The sequence below is a fragment of the Solea senegalensis genome, linkage group LG21 (assembly GCF_019176455.1).
Source record: "Solea senegalensis isolate Sse05_10M linkage group LG21, IFAPA_SoseM_1, whole genome shotgun sequence".
NCBI lineage: Eukaryota > Metazoa > Chordata > Actinopteri > Pleuronectiformes > Soleidae > Solea > Solea senegalensis.
The window spans coordinates 15,715,257-15,731,264 of record NC_058040.1 but is presented as its reverse complement, the minus strand read 5'-3'; the positions used below and the strand labels follow the sequence as shown (position 1 = coordinate 15,731,264).

At 40.7% G+C, this 16,008-nt stretch overlaps 2 protein-coding genes and 1 long non-coding RNA gene across 3 annotated transcripts; 1 reads left to right on the top strand and 2 right to left on the bottom strand.

Moving 5' to 3' along the window:
- Positions 1–613: 613 nt before the first annotated feature.
- spra (sepiapterin reductase a) lies at positions 614–3,682 on the bottom strand. The gene is made up of 3 exons (XM_044012814.1): positions 3,307–3,682; positions 1,981–2,271; positions 614–1,553 (listed from the first exon to the last, which is right to left on the bottom strand). The coding sequence occupies exons 1-3, from the start codon at positions 3,617–3,619 to the stop codon at positions 1,363–1,365; spliced, it is 795 nt and encodes a 264-aa protein (XP_043868749.1). The 5' UTR covers positions 3,620–3,682; the 3' UTR covers positions 614–1,362.
- A 20-nt stretch (positions 3,683–3,702) lies between these two features.
- Positions 3,703–7,610, top strand: LOC122758567. Its single transcript, XR_006358166.1, has 3 exons — positions 3,703–3,771; positions 6,128–6,306; positions 7,365–7,610. It is a non-coding gene; the product is annotated as an uncharacterized LOC122758567 (long non-coding RNA).
- On the bottom strand, positions 5,977–12,512 carry LOC122758566 (excitatory amino acid transporter 1-like). Its single transcript, XM_044012815.1, has 10 exons — positions 12,450–12,512; positions 10,725–10,864; positions 10,483–10,620; positions 10,166–10,370; positions 10,036–10,078; positions 9,478–9,758; positions 9,166–9,399; positions 7,675–7,869; positions 7,383–7,517; positions 5,977–6,242 (listed from the first exon to the last, which is right to left on the bottom strand). The coding sequence occupies exons 2-10, from the start codon at positions 10,861–10,863 to the stop codon at positions 6,032–6,034; spliced, it is 1,581 nt and encodes a 526-aa protein (XP_043868750.1). The 5' UTR covers position 10,864; positions 12,450–12,512; the 3' UTR covers positions 5,977–6,031.
- Positions 12,513–16,008: the final 3,496 nt, after the last annotated feature.

Genomic DNA, 16,008 nt, shown 5'->3' with positions numbered 1-16,008 from the left:
GTTGGGTGGCAGCAGCAGCAGCAGCAGCAGCGGCAGGACTGTATGGTGGCTATATTGGCAGGTCATAGGTGTAAACAAACAAAGGTATTTCGAAACAATTCCTCGTTCAATCGATTATTAATCCATTACTAAACATGGAGAAATGGAGAAAACAACAACAGCAGCTCTCACTGTGCCAAAGGCCAGGGAGGAGATGTGTGTCCTAAGACCAGCTTTAAAAACAGGAAGTGAAAGGGCCTGTCTTTTATTAAAAAGCAACTCATTCCAGACACAAAGAGCTCGGGCCCCCTCTGAGCTTCAGCCCAGTTTTGTCTGTAAACACAAGCACCGCGATGGAGCATGCTCATGCAGACATTTAAAAGCAAACAAAAGGATTTTGAAATTGATCCTGTGACGTGCTCGTTTCTGTGTGTTAGTATTTCAGCGGTTATTCTCAAAAGAAAAAGCAAAAGAAATCAGAAAATCACATTTAAGAAGCTGAAGAATCAGAAAACTCAACTGGTAAGGGACTGATGTAATCTATGAAAATGGAATATTATTATTACCTTTGGCTTATTTTATGGACATCATCAGTAAGTTAAGAACGTGAAAAAAACCACAAAAAACAAGACTATTATGCTTCCACTGATTTATTTCTTCATGATACAACAGCGAGTGCATAAAAGTGATTTGGTAACAGCCTGGAATGAGCACATTATAATGCCTTTTAATACAGTACAGTATGGAGACATGACATTGAGATGTGCTGTTCACGTTTCAGTCTTGGTTCCACAAAGAGGTCACGACATGAGACTCGACCTGTGTGTGTGTGTGTGCGTGTGTGCGAGTGTGCGAGTGTGTGAGCTACACACGTGCAGCCCATAGAGAAAATCAATTTAAATCAATTTAAAGTCACGGTTCACGGACATTCTTCATCCACCGCTGCCTACGTCAGTAAATTCAAATGTGCTATTCTGTGACGAATGAAAGCGTTCCCTCGGAATTACCTTAGTGACACAAAGTGACCACACGAGGCAGCGGTAGACCAGCAGCATCTGTGTCCACCCGCGAGCTAAAATCGCTGATTTTCTCTGAGAGCGAGCGGTTTCTAAAACGACTCAAACTTGGTTTAGTAAAGTCGCAAACATGTTCTGATGAGGTCGTGGACTTGAGGTGACGTAGATTTAAAAAGTGTTTCCGTGAAAATATGAACTTTTATCAGGAATGTTTGGAAAGACAATACATGTAAAACATTTATTTGGTCCATGAAATGAACTACACACAACATATATATATATAGATATTTATATAAATGATAAAAATCAAGGCACAAAAGAACAACAGGACACTACACCCGTAGGCGGCCTGTAGGCGGCACCGCGTCTACACGTCATAGACGTCGATGTGAGCTCCAGAGACGTAGCTGTCGTCCAGCAGCAGCTTCATCAGTTTGGTGCAGGACTCGTCACAGGTCAGCACCTGACCCTGGTCCCACATGGCCGTGAAACTCCTCCTGATGTTCGGGTCAGCTGTTCTGGACTTGGCGGACGCGTAGATGTCGGTGTCCATGGGTCCTGGTTCGGGATTAAAAATATTAACCATAATCACGACTGTTTGGTGCTTTATCTCAGTGTTTCTGACAGAAGACAGAAAGTTTGAAAACATCTCGCTCTCCCACAACAAAGGCCATCAGCGATTTAAGCTCACATGGACTCTCAGTTTGTGCCTCTGAGGTAAATCTGAACAAAGGACTTCAATCACAGAAGAGACACGATAACACATCTGAACTCACTGACTGAGTCAGCAGTGGATCAATAGCTCCTGTGTGTTGTGATGTTAAAATCACTGATTTCTCAATGGAGTTTGTGTAGGAGAGCGAGTGGTTTACAAAGTGAGATAAAGCAGTGAACAAGGAGAAGATAAGATATTGTAGACTTAAAATCACTTAATTAAGTGGCTTAAAACATGGTTCTCATGAGGCAGGTCGCACTCATAGCTCACCTGGTGCGTAGTTGAGCACTCTGACGTCAGGCTCCTCCTCCGCCAACACTCTGAACATCATGTCTCGAGCGGCCTTGCCGGTGCAGTACAGCACCCAGGACGGGAACGGCTGCACGGCGCACAGCGAGCTAACGTTGACCACGGTGCGGCGGAGACCCGGGCGCTGCGGGAACGCCTCCAGGGTGCTGGCGGTGAGGCACAGGCAGGAACTGACGTTGAGGGACAGGTACGAGTCCACCTCGGCCATGTTGGTGAAGTCACGGGTGTAGCGGGACACGTCGCCCAGAGACGCTGAAGGAGAGGGAGGGAGGGAGTGAATGTGAGGAAACTCAGGCTCCGCCTCCTTTCGGAGGGACAAAAAACATGGCGCAAAAGTTGATAACATTTACACAGTATTTTACTTAGTACGGGTAAAAATTTAACAGTACTACGTGTACGACAGATTTACTATCCAACAAGTGCACAAGTGCACTTAATAGTAAAAAAACAAGGAAAGTAGATAGCTTCCGGACTGAGGGGGCTTTATTCACATTGAAAACTATTGACCAGGAACTCAGAAATTGCGACTTCTGACTACAGCTGGAACGCAGTACACTCAATACTGCTTTTTCATGTCCGATACCGATATGGATGGGAATCACCAGAGACACCACGATACGATTTTACCACTATATTTAAGTCACAATACAATATTATCACAATAATTAAGTCACATACGATATTTAAGTCACATACAATATTATCACGATGATTAAGTCACATACGATACTATCCCGATAATAAAATCACGATGCGATATCATCACGATAAGTAACGATATGATATTATCGCGATAATTAAGTCACGATACATTATTATCACAATACGATATTATGATATTTAAGTCACATACAATATTATCACGATAATTAAGTCACGATATGATAAGATATCATCACGATAATTAAGTCACATGCAATATTATCACGATAATTAAGTCACAATATGATACAATATTATCACAATAGTTAAGTCACAATGCGATATTACTTCATTTTCAGTGAAAAATTAGGTATTTAAAACAAAAATATCAACAACACTGTTGTGTGTGTGTTGGGGGGGGCTTTGAGCTTGGAGCCCTTGCTCCCCCTGTTGCACCGCCCCTGATCTGGATTTAATGGCGTTAAATTAAAGTATCATCAAACTTGAATTAATCATAAATAAATTGAGTAACGTATGACTAGTCACGTACTTTTTTATCTGATATTATCTGGCTATGATTTCATCTTTTTTTCTTTTTAAAAAAATAAAAATCAGCAGCTGCACGCGCACGCACAGGGGTCTTACCTGCGTTGTTGACCAGTATCACATGATCCATGTCCGCGGAGAAGCACTGTTTGGCGGCGGAGATGACGCGAGCCTGACCCTCGGCGTGAGCCAGATCAGCCTCCACACACTCCACCAGCAGGCCCGCGTACTCCTGCAGCAGCTCCGCCCGCACAGAGCGGAGGTCGTTACCGGAGCGAGCCGCCAGAACGAACGCGGATCCCGGACTCACCCGCTGCGACAAGTGCCTCGCCACAGCCTGACCGAAGCCTCTGGAAGCCCCGGTGATGATGCAGAGAGCCCGGCCGAGGTCTGTACCCGCTGCGATCGACATGGTTGTGATTGTGAGGCAGCAGAGAGGGGACGGTTATGTGTGTGTGTGTGTAAGTGATTTTCTTCTTCTCTGGTTCCAGCTGCTCTAAATCCACTTGTCCTGCCTTGTCGCCATCTCCCGGTTTCACGCTGATTCGTTACACCACAACTTATGTAAGTCATGAAAAATCTCATTTATATAAAAAAAACTTTCAATTTCAATAAACATATTTTTATATATTGTCGTAAATATGACTATATATATAGTTATAATTAGTAGTAGTTATATATTCTGTATGTATTTATTTTCTGATATACCGTATAGCATATACAACTATATATAGTTATAAATGCTATACAAATAAAGCGGCCTTTCAGTACTACAACTAATTTATGTACACAACTGATATACTATATATATAACTATATATAGTTGTATACTGTATATATTGTATGTACATATTTTTCTATATACTATAACTATACATATTATATGTATATAGCTATATATGCTATACAAATAAAGCTGACATTACTTATTATAATGCTATGTATATATATATATAGTTGTGTGTATATATAAATATGTATATATATTTGTATATGTATGTATATATTTTTATGTATATATATATATATATATATGTATATATATATGTATATATATAGTTATACATGCTACACAAACAAAGCCTTTCCTTACTTCAACTAATATGTATTCGACTTAGACACTATATACTGTATATAGTTATATATATATAGTGTATATAGTTGTGTGTGTGTATGGTTGTATATACATTAGTTGTAGTAAGGCATGGCAGCTTTATTTGGAAACATTATAATGTACAATTTGAACAAAAAAAATAACCCAGTTATGTAACAAAAATAAAACGTTTATGTTTTTAAACCTGGATTCAAAAGTATTCACATTTGCTGCTGATTTATATAAACGGCATATATAAGCTACACAGAAGAGGTCCAAGAATCCACCCCCGCATGGACAAAGTAGTGGATAATAAAGATCTATTCAGATCTATACTTTAGTAGTTGTGATGGTGGGAACAATGTCAGAATGAGGACTGCAATGATTTATCTATCATTTATAGAAGTCTAAATTAATGTTCCTTGATTTTTCAGCATCTAAAAAGTGAATATTTCCTGGTTTTCTCTGCTTCATATCAACAAAGACCACTGAAACGGAATGATTTTGGTTTTGTGGATTGAGTGATCACTCGATTTAATACAAAAATAATCATTTGCTGCCCTACTTATTCTGATTTGTCTCCTTGTTCAATTTTGTGGTGAGCCGAAGGCAAATCTCCACCTCCTATTATTAGTAGTAACAGTAGTAGTATTAGTATTGGTATGATGGTGATAACACATTGCTGTATAAGAATAAAAATTGAGATAACATGTTAAGGTACAATTTAAAAAGAATAAAACAGGTATTTGTGGTCTATGATAAGGAAAATACACCATTATTGCAGTATCGCTCCCATTTTAACCACCTCACAAAGTCTACTTGTGTCCCTATTTGATGACTTTTTATGACAGCAGGAAAATGCAATTGTGTAATTTTGTAATTCCTTCTGTGTCTGCGGGCGTTTTTTTCTTATTTAATTTAATTTGTTGCAGCAACAAGCGTAGTAAAACTGTAAAACTATTTCCAAACCGTGAATAAATGAGCACTCACTGTTTTTTTGATCTACTCAAAATCCTCCCCCCCCCCGACATTTCTAGTTATAAAATTTTGAGCCAGACACAGGAAATGTGCTGTGTTTTTTCTCTTCCCCAATTTATTTCACAGGAATTATAATCCACAAGAAAACTGATACACAGAAAGACTCTGGATTTCAGTCCTGTCCTCAATTGCCCCTCTCACCCACACATCCACCAAATGGAAATTGAACATGTATTATTAGACATATGCACTCGTGTCATATGTACAATAAAGGAACAGAAATTCAGCATTGTCAAAATGTACATATATGTAATTATGTGTGTGGAAAAATCAACAAATGTCTTTTAACCAGCTACTGTTGGGCAAAAATGCAGATACAATTCATCATGTCCTGGTGAAAAAGATCAATAAAAAAACTGAATTTATTATAATTTCACAACATGATATATTAACCTTGTAATATATAAAAACACCACTGTCACTGACTTATGCAACTCAAAAGAACTGGAACTATCCCTTTTTAAAAGTGTGAAATGATTAAATATCCAAACAGAAACTATCAGTGCTATTTCAAACACATGATAGAAGCTTAAATGACAGGATTTTCTTGTTCTGTTTGTCAGTAAGTCTCCAGGAAATGAATGTAAGTCAATTCAATGTCCTCTAAGGTCATGGAAACCAGTGTGTGTGTGTGTGTGTGTGTGTGTGTGTGTGTGTGTGTGTGTGTGTGTGTGGCACACGTCGGAGGGTAAACTACATGATGGATTCACTGTGAGCACGTTTGTCATTCTCGAAATCACTATCCTGGGAAATGAGCTTGTACGGTTTCTTCCGCTCCTTCTCCTCCAGGACGGAGTTCCCCATCTCCACGTCTTTGCTGCGAAGCTCATGTCGGGACAAGAACTCGACGATGCCGGCACCGATGGAGTCCCCCAGGACGTTAGTGGTGGTTCGCAAGCGGTCCCTGTATATCCCGAAGAGGAAAAAGAGAGGATAAAAAAAGTGCGGGAGAAACCTGTGAAGCCAAGGTAAACTGTGTAGCCTCAGTGGCATTTCATTTTAGTATTTTGGTTGTCGCCGTCTTGGTTTATTGAAACCTGAAGTAACTAAATTTAAGAAACCAGAGGACCTGATGGTGCTGCTGCTGACAAGCTATGGTAAACTGTGTAGCTTCTGTGGTTAATGTTATCTAACATGCTACTGTTGTAGCTGTAAATTCTAAAAGGTAAATGCTCACCAAAATAGTTGGCAACTTTCATTAGAGTATTTTGGTTTATTGAAACCTGAAGAAACTAAATTTGAGAAAACCAGAGAACCCGATGATGCTGCCAAGCTACGATAAACTGTGGAGCACCTGTGGCTAACATTAACTAGCAGGCTACTGTTTTAGCTGTAAATGCCAAAAGGTAAATGGTCATCCAAATAGTGGGCAACTGCTAGTGGATTGATTGAAACCAGAAGTCACCAAATGTGGAAGAGAAGGGGTGGAGCCTGACTGAGGCCTCCAATGTTTTTTCATTCTGGGACCCATTTTCCATAAAAAGTGCCCCATGGCTACCAAAACCCTGGTTTTCTGTGGATACAAAACTTTTGTGGATTCTCCTAAACTCTTCGAATCCCAAATGGGACCCTAATCTGAGAACAGGTTGACTGGACCAGGACCACCATGAGGGAAACCGCCTATGTCATACCAGACTTATTCTCTATAATTCTCTTGACCACTTTTGCCAGGCACTTTATAGTGATACCACAGCTTCAAGAAGACAGGCCATTCAGATTTGGTCCATCCTACTTAAAGGAGGGAAGGGTTTCTTCTTCTTATTACCCCAGTTAGCTGAGCAATTTCTGGGAAGGGTATTCTAATTGAAACGATTAATTTGGGAAACCTAATTATCTTTCTATGTTAAAACTCATTGCAGAAAATATTCAATACAAAAGGGAAGATGTAGAGCAAGGCTCCGGGGAGACGGCAGAAGTGTGTCACTAGGTGGTAGTAGAATCCAGGGCTGCTTTTGACCTTTAAAAGCACAGGGATGATTCATGCGACGTGCAGCCACAGCCGACGTGTATATTTGCACGTTCGCAGGATGAGGAAGCTACTCACAGAAACCAATCGACTGCAATGATGAGAGTGATGTCGTCAGTCGGAAGTCCAACAGAGGTCAGCACAATCACCATGGTGACCAGGCCTGCCTGAGGGATGCCAGCAGCTCCGATGCTAGCTGCTGTTGCTGTGATACTTGTTTGAAGATAAACAAAGAAGAAGTTCTGTTAGACACCAAGCAAATCTTTTAAATTTTTATGCCTAATACAACCCTTGAGTGACATGATATTTGCATTTACTCACATTTTTCTATTGACCTTGCTTGTAATATCTTCACATGAAGTGACCTTACCTTATGGTTATGATCTGACCAAAGTTCATCTCCACATTGTTGACCTGTGCTATGAAGATGGCGGCCAGCGCTTCATACAGAGCCGTGCCATCCATGTTGATGGTCGCTCCCACCGGCAGCACAAACCGTGTGATTCTCTTATCAATTCTGTTGTTCTCCTCCAGACATTTGAAGGTGACTGGGAGTGTTGCTGAGCTGGGGGGTGAAAGAACAAAAACAGAAGAGCCAATATTTGCAGGTACAGACTCTTAGCCTGGTTTACTTTCCCCCAGATTAAAAGATAACCCCATTAAGGGAATATATAGTATATATACTACTAGATTCGAGTGATGTAAGCGATGTAAACAGTGACTAAAACATGGTATTGGCCCTGGATCAAAGCAGCTTTTATTTGATATGAGAGTATTAGGTTACTCTATAAGATATTGATTTTCTAAAGAAGAGCTTGAAAGATATTTTTGACAGGCATGTTTTTCACTGCAGTAAAATAATTGCACAGATGTGGCTAGTCACGGACTTGGTTTATCAGCTTATCTTCAAATGATGTGTCATTCTGTATCTACGCTGCCCCCCAAAGCATTTTTTTGCGGGCATGCAGTGGCAGTCCCACTGCCAGAGCTACCAATTCAGAAGTGTGAGTTTGACTTCTAAAATGCTAGCTTATTGGTTTATTCACCAAGCAGTACAGTTTAGATCACAGAGAACAATAGTCAGCAACAGTAAGTATGAGAAAACCTGACCAATTTATTATTAACCAATGGGTTACATAAATTTTAACCTTCAATATAAGAATATTCGATTTTTTGTCATGTTTTGTCATGTCTATAGTTAATTTCATCTGGAGGAAAGTACCAAGTGCTAATGGGGGTACTTTCAGAGCACCCGTGTTTCAAAGGTAACAGCGTGTCTTCAGAGAAGACCCCCCTTGTTTTCTCTATTTTGGATTAGCCCAACCCACACATGGTGAGTGACTTGTCCCACAAGTAAACCCGGAGCCTGGGGACAGGCGCCGCAGACATACTTAGCGCTGTGTGTGGAGCTTCAGGACACATTTAAAACACAGAAAGCTCTTGGCATGGCTGGTTTTTGGGAGGAGGCTGTTGAAAGTCGACAGGTGGCGCTGGTTTATGAAATACTGTTGTTGTAGCAGCTCGCCTCAGGATGAGCTAGCGTGGTGCTAAGGGCTAGCTCACGCTCGCTGTGCGGCTTTGTAGCCTCCGATTTCAGGTTAAAGAAAAGTGTTCGACCTCTGAAATAGCAGTAGCACACACACACTGTTGTTGTGATCCTGTGGGCTCTACATGTACACATAGAGCCCACGTGATCACAACGGGCGCTGCTGGACAGAAGGGCTGGTGTGGAATGGACTGCTTGTATCGGAGCGCTTATATCGGAGATTTTAGAGGCAGTCTGATATAATCGGATACTCGTTTTTTGGCTGATATTGGATTGCCAATTTTGTTGAGATGTGTCAGTGTTGGGTAGACTTACCTGGACGAGGTCCCCAGGGCTGTTACTAGAGCTTGCAGGAGCCCAGCAATGAAGATAAAGGGGTTCTGTCGAGTGATGACAAAATATAGAGTGGGGAGGATAAGAACACCGTGGATCAATAAGCCAATGATGACTGTGATGGTGTACATTCCCAGCTGGCCACCCATCTGTGTCAGGTCATCCATTTCCACAATCTTTCCTGCGATGAGGAACAGGATACCAATGGGAGCGTACCTGAAAGAGGACAGGAGTACTGAGTCACCGGGCAAAGGTGGAATGGTTCAACAAAATTTCTACAGGGTAAGCTCGTACCACATGATGATGGCAACCAGACGCATGATCGCCTCATTGAGACTGTCAAAGAAGTCCCTCAGGAGCTGGCCCTGCTCCTTCATATTGCCAATTATCAGGCCAAAGCACATGGAGAAGACCACCAACCCGAGGGCATTGACCCCGTTCACCTGACCCGGCACTGGAATCACTTCTTCCCGGGTGATCTCCATGACCTCCTGGGTTCCATTGGTTGAGTTGAAGATTGAATCATTTATGGTTACTGTCACTTGGACCACTCGTTTCCCGTATTTGGTTTTGAACTGGTGAACAACAGAAGGAATTGAGCTTTGATTAAACCAGTCGAATTTCGTGAGGATGACACACATAGGGGAAGCTTGCTTTGAGGCTTTCTGCCAGGGAGCCTTTAAAGAGAAACCTTCTAAACTTGGGACAGAAACCTGAAGGCAGAACAAACAAAGGCAAAGGCGTGTACTAATCTTCATATTCAGATTTAAATTTCGCCTGAGAGGCTTCAGATTTAGGCTGTTGCTTAATGAAAGATCGTCAGATGTTGGAAAACTTATTCATGAAGCTCACCTGCTGAGTGCAGGCCTGGACCAGGTTTGGTGGAAACATGTTTCTGAAGGGGAAGAAATCACAGTGGCAGGAGAACTGACATCAAACCCTGTGAAATCTCACTCTACTTCCTCAGTTATACGCTGGATACCTGATCAGATCTAGGAAGGCGTCGGCTGGACTGACTTGCTCTATCTTCTGCTGCTTCCCAAACTCATCCTTTGAGCCTTTTCCCGGGTGGATGATGAGGACGATTAGGATCCCAATGAAGACTGCGATGAAGGTCGTGGTCATGTAGTAGATCACGGCTCTCATGCCCATCTTTCCTGAGGCTTTGCTGTCCAAAGCTGCCATTCCTAAAAGACACAGGGTGGGGATGTAGCTGAAATTACCAGTAAAAAAGTCTCTTTGGAAACGTAAAAAGCACAAAGAGTTTGTTTAGTGATGCCCAGGTAACATGGGTTGTACCTGTCACTAGACTGGAGACCAGTAGTGGCAGAACAAGCATCTGAAGCATCCTCATCAACAGCTCTCCAGGGAAGGAGAAGTACTTCACTTCTCGATAGGACATCTTGTAGGGACGCAGGGCAAATCCCAGAATAACACCTGCACACAGAGAGAGAGAGAGAGAGAGAGAGACGTAGGACAGTGTAGGACTGTTCATAATCACACCGGAGACGTTTATCGCGTCACCTGCAGAGGTCGCTCACCTACAATCACTGCCCCGACAGTGAAGAGCACAAAAGCGTTCTTCTTGAGGAAAGCCTGGACGTCTTCTTTGGAGATCTCCTCCACTTTCCTCTTGGCCTTCATGGTGCGTATGTGAATGCCTTCCCTGAAGCGCTGCATCCTGCCAAGATAACGGAACCAGGGGTACACACATTCTTTTACGGAATAATCGTCATTTAATTGCTAATTTAAATCATAGAACTTTATAAATATAAAAGTCCTTCACTGCCAACTTCACTACCACTGTTTGACTGATGGCAACATTTTACAGGGAACATGTGAGCAAACCAATGGCCACAAGGGGGCACCAGATTTTTGTTGTCCGTTACTGACAGTGACCCTGTAACTAAAGTTATAGACATTTTCAGACAATGAGTTCCAGATAGTGTCCACAGAACATTCTGGAGTTTGCTGTTCACATTATGAAGAACACATCTTGAGGTTGTGAGGGTCAGACACATCACACAACAGCAGGAGAATCTCCAGAGGAGGTGGAGGAGGAGGAGGAGGAGGAGGAGGTGGAGGACACTTGCCAATTCTCTGTGGATTATCCAGAGTTTCTCCTGCTGTTTTCTCACATGAGCTCACTTGGACATTATCTGCAGATTTGACTTGGGAGGACGTCCAATAATTCTGACTTCTGTGGCAATTTGTGTTTTCAAATACAGCCTCTTTACATTTGTTTTTTGACATATCAACGACTGCTGCACAAATGAAATTCCATAAATGTTTTAGAGGCAAATTTAGATGCCAACAGTTTTAGGATGAACGGATTTCTCAGCCTTTGTTCTTTGACGTTGACGCTACGAGTCAACGTCAAAGACCAAAGGCTGAGACAATGATTTACTGAGACTTTGAAAATAAGTTGAAACTTTTAGTGATGGAAAAAAGGGATCAAGTCATAATATCGTGCATAATCACAGTATTTCAAGAAATAACGGTCAACAAAAAGCAGTGACCCACATCACCCCCTCACTCTCTCTCACTATAAATAAATAAATGAAAGTGCTATGATAAAATTCTCTCCGCTAAAACATGTGCCACGTCCCGTGTCAACGTCAAATGCGATATAAAAAAACGTCCCAGAACCCGATGTTTGAGATTAAGACATTTGACGTTCACAGTTTTCTTTTTCTACTTTTTAGATTTCATAAATGCAACAATCTATGTTTTTTGTAGTATAGTGTATGTTTTTTCACGGCTCCAGATTACATTTATTTGTGTGATAAAAAAAATGTCTCTTTTGATACTAAAGGTTGCCGACCCCTGACCCATGGTCATCCCATGTGACCGCAGACTCATATCAAAACAAAGGAAACAAATGCCAAAGTAGCAATGAACACACCTTAATATAATGGAAAAACAACTGTAAAATAATAATAGTCCAGAGTGTAATTAATGGTCACAACCTTATCTGTCACACTGTGGACTTCAAACCTAAAAACATAGAACAGAAAGTGAGTTTTTACCGCTTCCAACATTATCTTTATTGAGTTTTCAAAAAAATACTTACAAAGTACATAATTATACAGAAATAAGAGCGCTCTCACATCAAAGGAAATACCAGGGGCAGCTGAATTATTGCCCAGGGTCAAGTCACCCCTCTTTCCAAATCAAGTATTTATAAAATAACATAGAGCAACACTTAGGTGACAACAACCAGAACAACAAAAGTTAGCCCAACCATTTCACGGTTCAGTTTTTACCTTTTTGTCTTTGTTCTGCGAGCGCTTGCTCTTCAGTTAAACTCTGCTGAAGGTTGTAGCCTGTGAAGCTGAAGGTTGTAGCCTGTGAAGCTGAAGGTTGAAGCCTGTGAAGCTGAAGGTTGACGCCTGTGAAGCTGCAGGTTGAAGCCTGTGAAGCTGCAGGTTGGAGACAGAGGAACTCGCGTTGAAGCGTCTGACGATCTCCAGGAGGACGGAAGACGAAAGTGTGAAGTGATGCAGGACCGAGTGAGACCTCCTCTACCTTAACTTGAGCTGGGGAAAGAAGGGAGGGGAGACGTCGAGAGGAGACAGAGAAGATGAGAGAGGGAGGGAGGGAGGACAAATGAGAAAATGGTCGTCCCATAATATCACCGTTAATCGTGTTAGTCTGTGACACAGTTTTACTTAAAACACAGACGTATGACGGTTGTTATTAGTTATTTCGATGGTGAACGATGCAACAGGTATGCCCTATTTTACAAGCAAAATACAAAGTTTTAAATAAAAATCTTATAAGGTTTACAAAGGTTAGAGGTTCCAAAATGTGGTTAGTTTAATAGATAAATGAGTCAAATAGAATTATGAATGAATCTCTCTTTCAACAGCCACATGAATCCATGAATACATCTCTCCATAACGTCGAGCATTGGCCCTAAAGTTTACTCCTGGTCACGTGCAGCAGGATATGATGAAGAACACGATCCTGTGTAGTAAAGTAAATTAAAACCAGTGGTACAGTATAATAAGAAGGGTCAGTCATTTTTGTTTCATTTATCCTTCATATCGTAATATATAACTATTTTTAACAAGGTTTTTGTTCTTTAGAAACCATTATAGTAGAAAACCTGATCTCGTCTCGTGTAGATCTGCAACTAACGATTAGTCGTTCATCATCGCTTGGTCCATAAAGTGTCCGAAAACCTGTTTGTCAAACCTGGAAATGATGATGTTCTCGGATGTCTTGTTTTTGTCCACAGACCAAAGTGAGTCAGTTCTAATGATTTCTTTGTTTCATGGAGCAAAGACACAAAGAAAATATTCACATTTAAAAAACAACCAGAAAACGTTTTATTCATGAAAAAAGCTTCCAACCGATGAATCAAGTAATTGTTTAAACTCTGGTCTCGTGTATCATCTGCCCGTTTATTTACGAAAGTGCAGATTCTCCCCATTTATGACATCAATATAATACAAGAGTATATATATTTATATATATTTTAGATCTCAAGATTTCTTTATTTGTCACACGAGATTGTACGAGTACATTGTCTTAAAAAAACATTTAAATAAAGATAGATAAAGCTTTCCATCCCCATGTATGTATTTCTCCTTATTGTTTACAGAACACATCATATTGTAGTATTTTTGTTTCATAATCAGTTTTATAACCTTTTTTCTCACTGCCTCTCTAATGTGACTAATCTTTGCCATTTTATGAAAAACAGATCAAAGCGATGGAACGCGACACCATGTGTGGCCTCATTAAATGATATAATATGCTAAAATGGGGGGACTATACGAGAGAGAGAGAATAAAACAATAACCAACTTTAACGATGCGCGGCGGCGTCTCACTGGGGACGTGTCATAGATTAAGGTAATTCCACAGAGTGAGGGACTCACCACATTTAGCTGCTCTGTAATAAGTGACCTCACTGTATGGAAAAATATTCCCCGGCGACACGGGATTATAATTAGAGAAGAATACCCCTCCAATCAGGTCACGTCGTCTTTTCACAAACACACTTTCCCCCCGAATGAAACGCAGTTTTTTGACTTCCTCTTACATCATCAAATTAAATCAGGATGAGTTTATAATTCAAGTCAATCCAAGTTTTATCAATAAACCAGGGGCGGAGATCGCTGCGCGGCGACGTGTTAAGATACGATAAGATGGAAAACAAAACGTTATGACACAACAATACAATATAATCCTGTATTACGTCGGTCTTACAGCAGCGAAGACTAAGCCTGTCACGATAACACATTTTACTGGACGATAAATTGTCCCAGAAATGATTGCGATAAATGACAATATTGTCGTTCTGAAACCATTTTCATCTAATACAATGATATTGGCATAATAATAATGCACGTACACCTTCTCAAAGATCAATAAACGTTTATTTCTAAAGAATATTCAACACGGGAAGACATTTTAAATATCCACAATAAATGAACAAAACAACCAAAAACAATAAATAAATAAATAAATAGTTGCTACTGTTTTTACAACAAATGCAACATACACACTCGCTCAGGTTAAGTGGTTCACCGCGGTCATTCGGTTTGAATCCGAAGTGCTCCCACACTTTGAAACCATTTCCTTTTCTTGTTTTCATTCCTCCAACTCTCAACTAGTGTTTGGTCTGACTATTCCTCACACGGCTCTTCATGCTGCACTCTGTGGTGGTGACTGACACGAGGGTTCACTCCTCCTCATGCTAAGGAATCCAGAGGGGTCACCGTTGCACCAGAGTGGTCACTCAGTGTCTTTGGTAGAGAGTGAGCGAGACGAGGAAAACAAACAAGCATGCAAATGGAAATGATTTTTTATTTATCATGCAATTCATTGATTTATTGCATATTGCGACAGGCCTAGCGAACACGTACGAAAACATGTATTTTAACATCTATGAACGATCAATATAGAAAATATTACATTGTTAAGATCATGAATGACCTGAATATGGTGTATTTACAGTGTAAACATTGATTCTTTTACACTGTGAATATAAAAGCTCATGCTGTATGAAATGTATGAAATGAATATGATACACAATGATGTACATTATGTGACCGGAACCCCGACTGTGCATTACATTTTTGATTTGTGACCATGTGAGACTCACTTTTATAAAGATGCCAAACAATCGTGACAATATGAATCACAATATGAAATTATATAATATAATGAGATACACTGTGTATCCTGAAATCTTATATTATTATATTTTAAATTGGTAAATGAATCATTTCCAGTGAATACATTAATAACAACTCCATTTTATACATGTTATTTAAAACATTCACACATAATTCTTCACTAAAAGGTTGAGAAAATTCAGAAAATGCGTTCGGGAGCCCCCCAAAAAATAAAATGCTAGCCTTCCTGTTGGGTTTGGATCTTTGTCATAATGTAATGTTTTCTTCGCCCCGCCCTCCTACACATTTGTACCGATACACCTGCTACTCCAGCCAAATTTGGGGTGGGGCAGCGCAGTTATTTGCCCCTCCCACATCAAATGTTTGACGCACATTCACCAAACCACTTTCAGACGTAAAATTCTCACCAGATCTGATGTGGTCGTAGAAATCAGTGGGTTTTCACAATTAATTTGGCGGAAAAATAAGAATTGGGACCTCCGCACCTTAAAAACCTAAAAATCCCCTGCGACCCATCTGTGGGTCCCGACCCTGACTTCAGGAACCACTGAATTAGAGGACTTATTTGCAATCTAAAAAACCTCAGAGGAGCGGTTTAAACAATCAGAATATTCAGCTCGGGCTCAGTCAGACTGAATGTTGACTTGAGATTACAGTTTACGATTACGTTTCCT

Excerpts from the sequence above, each read along its gene's own strand:
- spra (XM_044012814.1), bottom strand. The coding sequence starts at position 3,619 with ATGTCGATCGCAGCGGGTACAGACCTCGGCCGGGCTCTCTGCATCATC. Across the intron at positions 2,272-3,306 it reads GATACTGGTCAACAACGCAG|CGTCTCTGGGCGACGTGTCC; the intron begins GTAAGACCCCTG and ends CCTCTCCTTCAG. Across the intron at positions 1,554-1,980 it reads AGTGCTCAACTACGCACCAG|GACCCATGGACACCGACATC; the intron begins GTGAGCTATGAG and ends ATCCCGAACCAG.
- LOC122758566 (XM_044012815.1), bottom strand. The coding sequence starts at position 10,863 with ATGCAGCGCTTCAGGGAAGGCATTCACATACGCACCATGAAGGCCAAG. Across the intron at positions 7,870-9,165 it reads GCCCTGGGGACCTCGTCCAG|CTCAGCAACACTCCCAGTCA; the intron begins GTAAGTCTACCC and ends TTCACCCCCCAG. Across the intron at positions 7,518-7,674 it reads GGTCAGATCATAACCATAAG|TATCACAGCAACAGCAGCTA; the intron begins GTAAGGTCACTT and ends TCTTCAAACAAG.